At 55.3% G+C, this 15,187-nt stretch overlaps 1 protein-coding gene across 1 annotated transcript; it reads right to left on the reverse strand.

The window, feature by feature from the left end:
• Positions 1-1,051: 1,051 nt before the first annotated feature.
• On the reverse strand, positions 1,052-15,187 carry EEF1A2 (eukaryotic translation elongation factor 1 alpha 2). Its single transcript, XM_086760832.1, has 8 exons — positions 15,050-15,187; positions 13,420-13,642; positions 9,515-9,694; positions 8,134-8,430; positions 4,123-4,273; positions 2,422-2,678; positions 2,101-2,335; positions 1,052-1,399 (listed from the first exon to the last, which is right to left on the reverse strand). Exons 2-8 carry the CDS (start codon positions 13,561-13,563, stop codon positions 1,272-1,274), a joined length of 1,392 nt encoding a protein of 463 aa, XP_086616958.1. The 5' UTR covers positions 13,564-13,642; positions 15,050-15,187; the 3' UTR covers positions 1,052-1,271.

A 15,187-nucleotide genomic window follows, 5' to 3' on the forward strand; every position in this document is an offset into this window, starting at 1 on the left:
GCTGAAAGCCGAGTCTTGAGCACAGACAACCCCAGGGTGCCCCAACACGCTGCTAACCCCACCTTCAGGAAGGAAACGTCCCTTGGAAATATCCCCAGAAGCACCTCACGCCTCCTCCCCCCACCTCCCTGCCCTGTTGTACCACCTCCCATTCCTCCCCATGCTCAGTGCTCCCACCCTTTCCCCCTCCAAGGCACCCGGCTGTTTTATTTTGGTCCTTGGTATCTTGGTGTTTTATCTTGGTACTTGGCAACCACAACCCTTTGGACTGGGACAGCTGACACTGGTGGAGAGGGGAGAGGCAGAGACCTTGCCCCAGGCTGCAGGTTTGCAATGGGAGCCAAGATGCCATCCTGGGTGAAGACCATGAGTTTTGGGGTTCTTGGGAGCCCTGAGTGATGTCTGGGCTCCTGTATGTGGCTTCAGCTGAGGAGAAACGTTCCTGTCATGTCACTTGGAAAGGGCTGGGGGATCTCCCATGTGTGAGGCAAAGGAAGGTGCAGAGAGAAGGCAGCCTTGGCCACCTCTCCCAAAATGATGGGGTATTATAAAGAGTAAAAGCAATGCCGCCAGCCTTCCAGGAGGCATGAGGTATGTTATGTTCTCTCTTTAAATGGCATAACTTTAGGGGGTTGACCTAAGCTTATTTTTCATGGAAAAAAAATATAATAAAAGCCCTGATGATTGATATTGGAGGACTGAGCAGGGTAAGGGAAATACCAAAGCCCAGGCTGCTGTAAGAGCAGCCCCTGCTCTCGGCTGGGTGAATCAGACCAGACACCTGCATCGGTCGAGGGCCAAGAGCTGGGGAAGGGCTTGGCGCTGGGTGACACAGCGAATATGGGTGCCCAACTCTCCCCCTTCCTCCAAATTTCCATCCCAGCCCCACCTGTGCCCATCCCCACCACCTGCTCTTAGTGGGACCACACAAAACCGATCACGACCAGCCCCTCAATGACAGACGCACACACAGAGCTCCACACCTTTTGGGTTGGTTGGTTTGGTTTGGCTTTTTTTTTTTGTTTTTTGTTTGTTTTTTTTTTCCACTGTGGATGTTGTACCAGTTTTATTGGTAAAATTAACATGAAGCCTCACAAACGCTGGAACATGCTTTTCCTTTTAAAGAATTTCCACTGGACCTTAATGGTGAGCATCCAGTCGTTGACATATAAACTCTTACAAGCTGATGTGCACACATGCGCCCGGGGGAGACGGTGGCAGCGTCCTGGTGTCAGGGATGGTTTCTGCGCGATGCACTGGGAGCCCACGATTCATTTGCCAGCCTTCTGGGCCTTCTGGGCAGACTTGGTGACTTTACCGGCCCCACCACTTTTCTTCTCCACGTTCTTGATGACGCCCACGGCCACGGTCTGCCGCATGTCACGGACAGCGAAGCGGCCTGCGGGGTGGAGAGATGTGGGATGTGAAAAAAACACGACTGCCTTTCCCTCCCTAAGGCTGAGATCCTGGTGGGTGATGGCGGAATCTTCATCCACCACATGTGGTACCATGTGTTACCCATGTCCTTGAAGCAGGTTCCTGCAGGAACCAGTCCTGAGCCACCAACCCTGACCACCAAGCTAGCCCTGATGCTCCTCTCAGTTTAAATGGCTGTTTATTAAACTTAAATTACATCTGTTCTGCAAGCTCCTGGCATTGCTAAAGCTTCCAGGTGTGCAACGTCATCCAAGGAAACCATGGCACCCTGCTTTAAAAGGTGTCCTCAAACTTCCCTCTTTCTTCTCCTGACCAGTTGTGTTTTAGGGCAGAGATAGTGAAGATGAAAAATGTTTCTGCATTCAGGAACTATTGGGGTTTAGTAACCTTGAAGGAAAGGTCCTCTCGATCCCAGAGGCAAAATCCAGCCTTGCATTTGGAAACAGCCACCCACCTCAGCCTGTCCCACCCCATCGGCCCTAACACAGCTCATGCATCAGATTTTGCACCCCCAACATGTTTGGGAGCAACGAAACGTGCTCAGCTCCCTCCCCAGTCTAACTGGTGTGGGATGCTGGGAGAGGCTCAGCACGTCTGGTGTGAGGTCTACAACCACAGACTCCATGCTTCTCTGTGGGACCGTGCAAAGAGCCATTCCCTTACCAAGGGGTGGGTACTGGGAGAAGCTTTCCACACACATCGGCTTGCCGGGGATCATCTCCACGATGGCCGCATCGCCCGATTTCAGGGACTTGGGGTTGTCCTCCAGCTTCTTGCCAGAGCGCCGGTCGATCTTCTCCTTCAGCTCGGCAAACTTGCAGGCGATGTGTGCGGTGTGGCAGTCAATGACGGGCGAGTAGCCAGCGCTGATCTGGCCGGGGTGGTTCAGGATGATCACCTGGGGGACAGAGCGGTGTCAGAGCAAGGCTGGGAGCCAGGGGACCGTGACAAGCCATGCATGGTGGCACCACCAACTTTGCTGACCTGAGATGTGAACTGCGCTGCCTCCTGCGGTGGGTCCGACTTGCTGTCCCCGCAGACATTCCCGCGGCGGATGTCCTTGACGGAGACGTTCTTCACGTTGAAGCCGACGTTGTCCCCAGGCAGAGCCTCGCTCAGGGCCTCGTGGTGCATCTCCACGGACTTGACTTCAGTGGTGATGTTCACGGGTGCAAAGGTGACCACCATGCCGGGCCGCAGGATGCCAGTCTCCACCCGGCCCACGGGGACTGTGCCGATCCCTGAGGAGATGAGGACAGAGCAGACAAAATGTAACTTGCTTGGCAATATCCCTGGGCCAGAGCCTGGCTGCAGAAAAATCAAGATATCTCCAGTGGCTTTCACCAAAGGTGCTGTTTACTTCTTGCAAAACAAAAAACTCCAGATTTTAGCTGCAAGATCAACATTAGGGTCTTCAAAAATACCACAAGTCTGTCATTTCTACCCCATGTTTTGTAAAAAAAGGAGTAACACCAGAATCAGAAGGCCCCGAGCAACCCACGTGCCCTGGAAGCTCTTCCTTTGCAGCAGCTCTGGCACCCCCTGCACAGAGGACTGGGCATGTCACAGTGTGCCTGCAACAACACCCTCCATATCCCTGATGGCCACACCACTAGCATGGGATGAAGCCCAGCTGCGCCAGGGAAGGACGGTGGCTAATTAAATGAAGGTGACCTTTTGCACCCTGTGTCATCAGGAGACTTTGGGAAAACTCACCTTTGGAGTCAGGTGAAGAAGCATGAAGAGAAACAACCTTGGGAAGAGGTTGGGGAGGTTGGCTGGACCCATCTGCTCCTCCACATCCACCCTGCTGACCCCACCTCCCCCCCATCCCGTGGTGTCTCTGCTCTCTGAGGACCTGCCTCATGGTAAAACCGTATCTCGTTGCCCCAGCTGAGCTAGGACACAGGCCTGCTTGCCACCTTTCATCTCCATTGCAGATGAAAAACTGTGTTAAAAAGCCTGCTAAAACCCATGTTCACTCCTCGCCTGGCTTCTGCAGTGCACACATCCTTGGAAAAGTGTGGAAAAGGGCTGGAAACAGCTGTGCCTGCCTGCTGCCGGGGTGTCAGCAGGGATGCCCGCTGCTGCCAGCAGGTCAGAGAGCTCAGGGGGTATTTATAGCGCAGAAAAGTGTCCCCATCACCACTCCAGAGGGAAAAGGAGACGCCTCGGCCAACGCACTCCCTACATGGCTGGCGCCATGGTCCAGCTCAGCAGATGGAGGTGCCAGTGATGGACACTAGCATTTGGGAATCACGGGCAGACCGTGGCCAAGCCGCTGTGCACCAGCCTCACCGGTGGCCCTCCCCGCTGGCGTTGTCCCTCATCTGAGCCCCAGCACATTTTTTGCTGCCTCCATCTTGCCCTGCCAGCCGTGACCTCTGGGATACCCAAATGTGCAGCCATTTTGGCATCCAGTGTTCCCTGGGGAGAGCTTGCAAACCTGCTGCTCCTCTCCGGTCCCTGGGCACCTTTGAGCGCGTCACCTTCCAACCCCAGACAGCCCAATCTTAAATGGGGTCTCTGCCCTGGAGCTAACACCCTTCTCCTCAACTTTATCTCAAGTTTGAGTCCAATCCCTCCAGTTTCCCAATACCTGGAAATGTCATTCCCAAATTCCCATGGAACAAAGAGTCCGTTTAAAGCAGAGGGAAGAGGGATGGTGACATGGCTTTTGCTCACCTCCGATCTTGTAGACGTCCTGGAGGGGCAGGCGCAGGGGTTTATCTGTGGGACGGGTCGGGGGCAGGATGGTGTCCAGGGCCTCCAAGAGGGACACCCCACTGGCGTTGCCTTCCTTGCGCTCCACCTTCCAGCCCTTGAACCAAGGCATCTGGAAACAGAGCGGCAACAACATGCACTGAGTATGCCCATCCTCAGCATCCAGAGGTGATCCCAGCGAGACGTCCCACCAGGATGACCTTTACAGAGCCATTCCAGCCATGTCCTGTCTTTACCTGGGGACTGGGGAGCACTTTCCACTCCCTCATCCCTGCAGGCTTATCTGCACCCTCTTGCTCAATCTCCCCCTCTCTCCTAGAAACATGCAAAATATCCATTAACAAGGGAAAAAGGATGGAAGTGGTTAAATCCAGTAAACTCACAGTTCCCATTCCCAACACCAGCCTGTGGATGTTGCCTTCTATTCCAGCTGCCTGGATCCTGCCCTCCAGCAACCAGGGACCGCAGGGTCTCCAGCCAAGTCTCAGCTACAAAGTGCCCAACCTTCAGTCCTGGGAACCAAGTTTCTTTAAGGTGAGCCCCACACAGACCCATCACCCCTCCAGGGCTTGGTTTTTAAATCCTGGCTTGGGAGGATGCTGGCAACCCGGCACTTGCACTGGGGCTGCCAAGGGGCAGGATCGTTTCTCACAGGTGCTCTCTGCTCCTGCCCTAAATTGGACCCCTGAAGTGAAAACTGGCCAGAAAAGAGGCAGAGAGGTAGGGAAATATGCGCAGTAGAGGCCGTGGTTGGATGCAAGGAACCACAATGCTCTCCTGGGGTGAAGCTGCACATCTGGAAGCTGTAGCAATGCTTACTGGCAAGAAAAAAAAATCAGTCCTGGGTCTGAAACAACCCTGATACAACAGAGATGAGAGTCTGCAAGGTTGTTCCCCCTCCTCTGCACAGAGACGTTTAGACGTTTTCCCACTCAGATGTCAAACGCTGCCCGTGTGCCCCAGCTCCATCGCACGTGTCACAGATGTGGCTTCTCCCTTCGGCACCCACATTAGCGGCACAGTGCGTTGGGTACGGGGCTGGGGCGAGGGCTAGGGGTGAAATGGGACCCCCAAAGTGCCCCTGGTTTCACAGCCATCCCGGGAGGACACGGCTATGCCAAGGCTGGTTGCCCATCCAGCAGCCCGCACCGCTTTAAGGAAGGAGCCAGGGGAAAAGTGGGGTCCAACCAGGGAATTTAGCCCACATCAAATGCGCTGAGGTCAGCCTTCCTCGGAGGGTCACATCTGGCACCGACTGCCCTCCCTGGTGACAGTGGCAGGAGTTAGGGGACACTTTTGCAGAGGGATCTTTCCCAGGGCACTGCAGCTCTTTCCACGCGGCCGGCCCCAGCAGCAGGCTCACAGCTCGGCAGCGACAAACCCACCCAGCCGGTGACAGAGCCGCATGTGATGCACAGGATGACTCAGACCTTCCCTCCAGCCGGCTGTCGCAGGGCCCAAAATGCTGGGCGGGCGCCCATGCCAGCAGCTGCCCACCGACGGGCTGCGCGCTGGAGGGCGACAGCCACCATATGCCCGTAGCTCCTGTCCCTCTAATCCTGCATGGCTCGGGGACGTGGAGGAATGAAGACCTCTGCCCCATGAAGCTGAGCTCTCAGAGCCATCTTTCTTCCTTTTGATGCTTTATCTGGGAAACTTCTGATCTCTCGAGAATCAGAGACCCACTTCAGGGAGCAAATCCACTCTGAGAAACCTCAGCATGGGCCGAGGGTGAGAAGCATCTGCAAAACCTGGTTTGTGCTGCCTCCCAGGGCCACCTCTCTTATGTATTCCCCAAATCCGCTTCCCAAAGAGCGATTCCGATTCTACCACTCCTACGGCAAAAGCAGGATCCGACCAGGCCCCGCAGCCAGACGGGCTGAACTGCAGGCTCAAGCCCCCGTAAAGAACCGCTGAGCTCCAACTCTTCTGCACCCCAAGTGCATTTCACAGAGCAGTCGCCTTTTTTCTGTCTTATCCAGCCCGCGAATATCCCAACCCCAAAGCTGCAGCCCCGGGCCACCACGCTGCCCCGCACCACAGCTCGGGCGTCTTTGGGTTGCAGCACCCCGCGGGGCGAAAGTCTCCCAAACCAGATGGAGTGGGCCAGTTCTGCTGGCTGCGGCAACAGAAAGCTAGCTTCACGTAAAACCCCGTTTGCCAAAAAGCTCTCAAACACCAAAATTTGACGCGAGTGCAGCCCAGCCATCATTTTTTTTGCAGTTGGCCTGGGGCTGTTGTGCCAGAGGGACGTGGGCTGGCGTCTTCCATGCAGAGCTGGCTCCAGCCTGACATCCCACCACACCTCCCCTCGCCCGGAGGTGACAGGAGCTGCAGGAACATCATGGCTCTAATACCCACGTTCTGATAAGTCCCCTGACAAACGGACACGTCATTTGGCAGCCTTGTGCTTCAGTGAAACCCTGCCAGAAACCGAGTGAAAAAAAAATCAGAGCTTTTTTGGGTGAGGAATGGGAGGAGAGATATCTACACCAGCTTCTAGCTCGATGTGGTGCATCATGGGGAGGAGGAGTCTGTCCCAAACTGGTCTCCTGGCAAAGGCAGGATGGGGACCTCCTGGGGATCACAGTGCGGGGAAGACCCTGCGCCCTCTCCAGCAAAGCTCGTGCCAATCCAGACCTCAGGCCAAGCTTTCTTCCCAGTTTCTCAGGGCAGGTAGCTCGTGGGAACCCACCCTGGGGCCAGCTGCCTCCGTACGGCAGAGGGGTGAGTTATTTCGGCCCTTGCCCTCTCTCGGGCAGCACATCACGTTGAGAACAGGCTCTGAGACCCGTCTGGAGGAAGGGGGCCAGCAAGCCCTATCCTGCTCCCTGCCTCCCCTCTGCGACCTATTAATAGGAGAATTGTTCGGGATCATCTTCCTGGCCCAGCAGCTGCTGACATTTGGAGCCGGCACCCGGGAACTATGCAGCTGGGTTTGGCATGGCCGCAGTTGACCTTTATCCCAGCTCCGCTCCAAGGGGACAGGAATCGCCCAAGCACCTCAAAAACCCCTTCCTTCCAAGCCAGCCCCAGGTGAGCCGCCTTTCCCGTGCAAGGCTGTGAGCTGCGTTTCACGACGGTGTGAGCTTGCACTGCAGCCCAGGCTCGTGATCTCTGACCTCCCTCAACTCCTGCTGTGCTCACACGTTGCCTCCCTCGTCACAGAGCCCTGATCCGTAATCCACAGTGAAGTCCTAAAGCCCCCTTAAGCATCAAATTTCCCATTGATTTCACAAGAGATTGCTGGGGGCTTCTGGTCTGACCAACTTGCTCAAGGTCACGCCGAAGCCAGCAGAAGAGCAGGGACCTTCCTCTGGCCAGAACTTTCCAGCCCATCATTTCTTCAGAAAACTAAAACTGGACAAGGACCAGCTCCAAATGGATGCTCTAGGAAGTCATGGATTTGGCATGGGAAACCTGGTACCTCCCCAAGCTAAAGTCACCTCAAGAAGTGAGATCCCGCCACGGGAACCAGAGGTGCGGCTGCCACAACGGCATACGGCACCAATGGGAAAGGGTACCCAACATCCAACATGCAGGAGCCATTCCAAGCCTGTGACCAGATCGTGTTATTTCCCTCAGAAGACAATGTCCTAAAAACACACATTATGCTCCTGCTGAAAGTGACAATTGCTGCGGATGGTTCTAACGTCACCATGAGTCTGACAATGCGAAACCTTCAAATCACATCCCAGAAGCAAAGCCATCATCTCCTGAAGACGCTCGTGTTTGGTTGCCGGGGTGTCTGGCTGCGGTACAGCAACCAGCACGCCCATGAACAGCACGTCCATTCATCCTGGCTCGGTGCAACCAGAGCTACGTGACAAACACATCTGTGCAGGCAACATGGGCCATCGCGCACAAGGGGTGCGTGAAACATGCCTGCGGTTTTCCGAGCACAGAGGTCAGCTTCAGCCTGGGTCAGGATAGTCGGGATGGGGGGAAAAGTCTAACACAATGCGCACTTACGTTGGGAGAGGGCTCCAGCATGTTGTCTCCATGCCAGCCCGAGATGGGCACGAAGGGAACTGTGGCTGGGTTGTAGCCGATCTTCTTGATGTAGGCGCTGACTTCCTTGACGATCTCATCGTAGCGTTTCTCGCTGTACGGGGGCTCTGTGGAATCCATCTTGTTGATGCCCACGATGAGCTGCTTCACGCCCAGGGTGTAAGCCAGCAGGGCGTGCTCACGAGTCTGCCCGTTCTTGGAGATACCGGCTTCAAATTCACCCACGCCAGCAGCAACGATCAGGACGGCGCAGTCAGCCTGGGAGGAGAGAGCTAATGAATTGCTTCTGCCCCCGGAGAGCACGGCTCCTGGTGACAGCCCTGAGAGCTTTGGGTAAGTCATGGATGAACACTACTCAGAATAAGCATGGCTCGGACAGGCTCCCTGCCAGCTGCTACCCATAACCCTGCTGATCTGCCTCAAACCTGACCTAACTCTGTTATTTCGGACATGCCAGCTGTGCATGGTTTTGCAACGTGGGTTGGAAACCAGGGAGGGTCCCTCCATGTTGCATGACTCTAACCAGGACCTCGTCTGGATCAGCCAGAGATGCACAGCCAAGCCCTTCTCTAAAACCCTACTGAAGTCTTACAAATAATCTCCCCGGGCGATGGATGAGACTACAGCCTCCCAAACTGTGTTCCCTGGATTACTTCTGCACCCAGAGCCCACAGCAGAAGCTGCCTGGGTTTGACGGAAAGCGATGCTCAGCCCAACTGGGATTGCAATGGGAACCTCACTGGGCGTGCAGCGAGGCTTATCCACCGCGTGTCAAACATAGTGAGATGCAGGAATGTCCTCAGTGCTGTGAGGCTAAACTGCCCTACCTTAGAAGGGTAGACCATGGAGTTTGGCAATGTGATGTGGTTTATGGGACAAAGACAGCTGTTTTGAGAAAAAGAAAGGAGAAGAGACCCATGGAGTCTCCTTTAGCCAATAAAACCTAAGGGGTTGTTGGAAGTTTCTTGTATACCTGAGGCTAAAGTAATGAGGAGACACCTTCACACAAAGGCCTGTAAGTGATAGCATCCCACCTCCCAGAGAGGCCATATTCATCCCCACCTCCTCCAAGCAGGGGAAATGGGGTGGAAGAACCACCTCTCTGTGCCCAAGGCAGCCCTTTCTCCCAGATGTTCAGGGAGGTACAGGACCATGGTGAGCTGGGTCCCCTGGTGCTACCCAGCCCCTTGCATAGACCCTGCCCAACACCACTTGATGTCTGCTGTCTCAGCTATTCTCCTCCAAAACGGATTCCAATAGCACTTAGGTGACCCTGGGCTCATCAGCAAGCCTCAGCCTTCCACCTCTGGCAGCCCTCCACCTCCTGGCCACCATTTCTCACCTGGGAGGTCCCGGTGATCATGTTCTTGATGAAGTCCCTGTGGCCAGGTGCATCAATGATGGTGATGTAGTACTTGGTGGTCTCGAACTTCCACAGCGAGATGTCAATGGTGATGCCACGCTCACGCTCAGCCTTCAGCTTGTCCAGCACCCAGGCGTATTTGAAGGACCCCTTCCCCATCTGCCCAACACAAAGGCAAGAGGTGGTGAGAAACCCACCCCCATAGCGCTGGTGCCAGCAACCCACCCTCCAGAGCACATCCCAAGCTCGCATAGGCAGAGGGCCACGTTGCAAACATTGAAGGCAAAATTCCGTAAATTCCATGGCAGCCATGATCTATTTACTAATAAATACAGGTGAAAAGGGATACTGCTCTCAACGTGTTCCTCAACAGGACAGAGGAGAGGCTGGAAGAAGAGCTGCGAAGTGAATTTGTGAGTGGGGCTGGATGGGCAGAAGTTGGAACCAGTGACCCATGAGGTCTCCTCTGTGAAACACTAGCGCTGCTGCTGGGAAATCATGCTGCTGCATGATGTCAATGGTGAAAAGCTTCTTAGTGTTGCATTTTAATCTATTAACCGAATCCATGAGGCAGCTGGTTAGCGGGAAAGGGCATTGCTGCGTGAGCGAGCCCATAACTGACAGGGGTGTGGGAGGGGAATGGGTTAAAAGAAAATGAAATGCGAGATGGTTGCTATGAGCAGAACAGAAATGTGATTGAGTTTTGCCACAGAGTATGCGAATTCACACGAAAAGCTACTGTGAGCTGCAGTCAGACCAACTGTCGTTGCCAAATGGCCAAAATCTCAGCCAGCGTTGTAACGCATAAAATCACGCTGGTGAGATCAGCCGCAGTAAATCTCCCCGTCCTGTGATAAGGCACACTCCTTGGTAAAACCATGATGTCACTTCTGAACCACTTTCTCCTTCAGGTCAGTGTCCTTTGACGTCATGCCATCGGGGAGAGACAGACATTCCCCCCCCGCCCAGCACGGAGGTGGTCTGCCCAGTCTGAGCTGGGATGCTGCCTCCGTGGAGATGGGGCAGGACAGGACCACCCCTCGCTGCCCACGCCGCGTGCCAGGGCAGTCTGGGGAGCCCGCCCGAAGCAGAGGGTTAATGGGCATCGATCATCAGCTCTTGGCCTCAGACGCAAGGTTTTGTTTAAGATGGAAAATGGAATTTAGGTCATTTGCGGATGATTTAATGGGCTGTGCAAGGACAAAGCTGCGACAACCCGCTCCCATCCATCCATCCCGCTGTTCTCCGCAACTGCAGTTTCTTCTGGAGCATCAACGCGTAAAATTCATTATGGGCAATTATAAATCACCGGTCCAGAGGGAAGCGCTTCCCGATTGCGGGCAGCGAACGCTTCAGTGACCATCCTTGGCAAGACGCTCAACGCAGCATCACATCTGAAGCCGTCGCGCCCAGGGGCTGGTCTGTCCCTGGCTCCCGCGCCCCAGCCCCGTGCCCGGCCAGCACAAGGAATTAACGGTGCCGGCCCGTTTATGTAACAGCTGCGATGACTTTGCAGCTTGTTCTGGAGGATTACTGGCAAAATCCTAAAGCCAGGGGCAAGCCCCCCTCTCTGAGGAGGGGACACCGGGTGGAAACGGTGATGCCCCATCCCGATGCCCCATCCCCGCTGGGCAGCTGCGAGCTCCCGCGCCTGCAGGAAGGGCGGTTGGGAAGTGGAAAAATCCAGAATCAAATCTCTGCTCCTAAGCATCCTCCTGGCACCGGGCTTAGCAAGGGGGGCAGAGCAGGAGCTGGGAGGTTAACCCTTTCCAGCCCCTCTCCTGCCAGGGGAAAAAGGGAGGGGTTGGTTCCAGCGTGCTGCTTTACTGCTGGAAATGGCGGAGATGCACCGAGGAACGGTGTGTTTTGTGCAACGCATTAATAACGGGGAGTTCTCGGGCAGGAGCCCAACCGGCACGTCCCACAGCCTTTTGCCCATGGGCAGCCTATCCCTTCACTTCTGGGTGGGGAAACTGAGGCACGGAGCAGATCCCTGCCTCTCCCGCGGGAGCCGAGTGGGAATCGGCACCTTGTCACAGGCACCCACGCCCACACACACAAAAAACCAGTTGTTTCAGGCAAAACCCCCCCTTCTGAACTCGGCATCATACGTAACTTGAAGACAAACAAGATCCTTTATTTAGCAAACAGCTTCCTTCCTTTCACGGGGTATATTCGGTTACCCAGCGCTGTTGTTGAAGAAACGCAGGGTATTATCCAGCTTAGGACAATACCTTCCCTGTTCAGTGCCAGAACCGGCCTGATTTTCCTTCATCGAACCCCAGCGGAGCGACAGCTTTCTATTTGGAGACCACAAATACCAATTTTTATTTTTTTTTTAAATAGAATACCTCTTCTTTCAGGGACACTGTTACTTCTGCCTTGGAGTCAAAAGAAAAAAAAAAAAAAAGAAAAATCCTGCTCTTTTCTCTTAAAAAAAAAAAAATCAGATCCTTTTTTTTCCTTGGCTTTTTGGGTGCATGCAGGCCTCCATTTCCTGCGAATGCCACCTAATGGAAGCAAACCCTTCCCCAGCCCTGCATCAGAAAATGGAGTCTGTAAGCTCCGTCAATAGGCTATTAATAGCAGCTTCCAGTCCCCGCGTATTCCGGCAAGGCAGTGAAAGTGCCTGCTCCATTAAAATAGCTGCAGTCACATCTACGATAACCTCATCGTGCCAGATCCCGGCTGTAGGTAAAGGGGGGGAAAATAGAGGGATAGCAGTGATCATTCTGAACGCCGGGGAAGAGAGATCATTTTGTACGGAGGAAGCAGCTCTTCGCTTAAGGGCTGGGAAAAAAGGGCAGGAAAATGGGTGGTTTAGCTCGGATGCTATCGGCAAATTCAAAGGGTTAAGACAGACAGACAGCAAAACATCTAATCAAGAGTGCCAGCTCTGTAAACTTTTTTTTTCCTCATTGAAATGTGGGATCTTGTCCAGAAAAAAAAAATAATTGAGAGATATCTGCATTAAAGATTCCTGGAACGATGACAACAAGCCATCTTCTGAGAGATCTGCCCTATCAATAACACAGCCAGGCTTCTCCTGCCTCACCCACCTCTCTAGAATTTGCCATCATTAATTTCTGAGAGCTTCCGATTCACATTTTTCTCCTCAAAACTATTTTTTCCCTCTTTAATCATTGTGTTTGCCGCATTATAGGTATTGGGTGGTGCTTTGCTGTGCGACAGCCTGCTAAACGCACGCGCTACCATCTTGCTACACGTCACCATTACAGAGTTAAACAAAAGGATTTTACTTAAGCGCTCATACTTCATGCCAGCTTTTCTGTGATAAAAGCTGCCGATCAGGCTACACATCAGGCCATACGCTGGAGAAAAACAAGACAGAGGTTTTTAACAAACTGGATCAACGAGTGGTCCAGCTGATGCTCCACCTTGTCCCCAGCAGGCACTGGGCATGCTTCAGAGTGGAATCCAGAGTCCTGCACTGGGCAGGGAGGGATTATCAGGTTTTCCTCCTTGCGCACAGTATTTAGAAGGAATTTCATGCCCTGAAGCACTATGGTTTGTGGCTCTTCCAGAACCCCAACCCCACCTTGCAGACGCTGCCGCGCCCCTACCCCCATTAGCAGCCTGCAGCAGGGAGTCCCCCAGCTCTGGAGAAGAGGGTGGCGATGCCCAAATGGCCTATTTTCCCAAGGCCAGAGGGGTCAAGAAGACCCAAGGGTACAGGGGGGAAAAAAAAAAGATGGGAACAAAGGGAGAAAGAGGAGGTACAAGAAGGGCAGTGGCAGGAAAAGGGGAGCATTTCCCGTGGGACACAGTTGTGGGGCACAAGTGTGGAGCATCCCTACGGGTGGGAGCATGGGGTGGGGGGCACGCCAGGGGATGGGGGGCATGCCGGGGGACGGGCTCCTCACCTCGGCAGCCTCCTTCTCAAATTTCTCAATGGTCCGTTTGTCAATGCCCCCGCATTTGTAGATGAGGTGCCCGGTAGTGGTGGATTTCCCAGAGTCCACATGCCCGATGACGACGATGTTGATATGCGTCTTCTCCTTCCCCATGCTGGCGGGCTACGCGGGGCTGGCCGGGGCGGGCGGCGGTGGGGAGGGCTGTGGGAAGGCAGTTGCGTTTCTGGGGAGGCTGCAGGGGAAGAGACAGGCACGTCAAAAGAGCCCTCGTGACGGCACCCTCCCAGCCCATTGCCGATGGCTCTCCTCCCCTCGCTCCACCTTCCCCTGGACCATGCGCCCCATCCCGGCCGGGGGTGCCCGGCCTTCGTCTGGCAGCTCTGCCCGTGCTGGGACGGAGCCAGCCCACCCCCGGAGGAGGCCAGCCGGGGCTATTTCTGGCCGCCACGTACAGCCTCCAAGTCTCAGCAAGATGCCACGTTTTTCGACATCTGCCCTCCTGGAGACCCCCAGTTCCCAGGGCTACGTCATCGGTGCCTCGAAGGTGCCCTTCCTCCCCAGAAAACCTTCCTCCGGCTCATGGCAGCTACCGCTGCCTTCTCGGTCTTTCCAAACCCGAGGGCATCTCCTCCATGTCATGGGTGCCCTGGGAGGAGCCGTGGGTGCCCGTCCCTGCAAGCCGCCCTCCTCTCTCCCGAGCCGTGCGCGTTTCAAGTGACAACATGGTGTCCGCAAAATGGGACAGACAAAAATAGCCCTCGCCCGCTCCTCTGAACGGGGCTGCAAATAGCGGGGCTGCCGAAAGCTCGGCTGAGCCTGCAATGGAGGCAGGGGTGGGGGGGGGGTTATTAAATTTTGCTGCCATGAATCTGGATGAAACGGAGGGAGGAAGCTAAAAACGCAGATCAATATATCCGGGAGCTGTTCTGGCATCTCCCAGCGTTACCATGGCTCTGCAGCTGCTACACAAGCCCGGCACAATTAGGAGCTTTAATTTGACGTCTAATAAAATCCAATTTTACGAATCTGCCCATAAAAGTAAAGGAGGTCAGCAGGAGCTTGCTGCTTTAACAGCGATCCAGCCATGTGGGCGGTGATACCCCCCGCCAGAAGCCCCCCCCGGGCACGCAGAACCTGGCTGCCCCGTCCCCCCCTGCCCTTGAGCAGCCCCAGCCCGGATCTGGCCAGTTTGCGGCCCCGCTGAGATGCCCGGTGCCCGGGGTTGCGGGTCCCTCGCCCCGGCACCCAGGGTGGGAGATGCAGAGGCGCCTGGGGGGGGTCGAGGATTTTTCATATTTTTTAATTTTTTATCATTTTTTTTCCCCATTTAAGGGGCTAAAGGTCGAAGGGGGGTGAGTGGGTGATTTCCCACCTGCGGGAAGAGGCACCTGCGGGATAAAGGACCGGTCCAGCCCCATCCTCTCCTTCCCTCCCCGGGGGTACCCCCCCACCCCAAGGAGCGCCAGCACCCCACGCACACACAGCACACGGGGGGGGTGCACTGAACCCCCGCAGCCCCTAGGGCAGAACCCCCCCCTCCCCGCAAAGCCTGGTCCCCCTCGCCCAGTCCCTGCTGCGGAGCGGCCCCATCCCGGCGCGGCCCCGCGGCTGGGGGGCCCGGGGTTCCCGGAGCTCTTACCGGAGCGGCGGTCGGGGCGGCAGAGGCTGCCAGCTTGGGCTCCGGCGGCTTTATCTCCCCGGGAGGGGCCCACCTATTGACGGCGGCAGCGCAATGCAGCGGCCCCCCCGCACTACGGCAATGCGGTACCGGGCGGGG

This window comes from Chlamydotis macqueenii, chromosome 16 (assembly GCF_036417535.1).
Source record: "Chlamydotis macqueenii isolate bChlMac1 chromosome 16, bChlMac1.mat, whole genome shotgun sequence".
NCBI lineage: Eukaryota > Metazoa > Chordata > Aves > Otidiformes > Otididae > Chlamydotis > Chlamydotis macqueenii.

What these genes read in the sequence shown, in the direction of transcription:
- EEF1A2 (XM_086760832.1), bottom strand. Translation starts at nt 13,563, where the DNA reads ATGGGGAAGGAGAAGACGCATATCAACATCGTCGTCATCGGGCATGTG. An exon ending in GGACGTCTACAAGATCGGAG is followed by an intron (nt 2,679 to 4,122) that starts GTGAGCAAAAGC and finishes TCATCTCCTCAG; the next exon opens with GGATCGGCACAGTCCCCGTG. An exon ending in CAGCGCAGTTCACATCTCAG is followed by an intron (nt 2,336 to 2,421) that starts GTCAGCAAAGTT and finishes TCTGTCCCCCAG; the next exon opens with GTGATCATCCTGAACCACCC.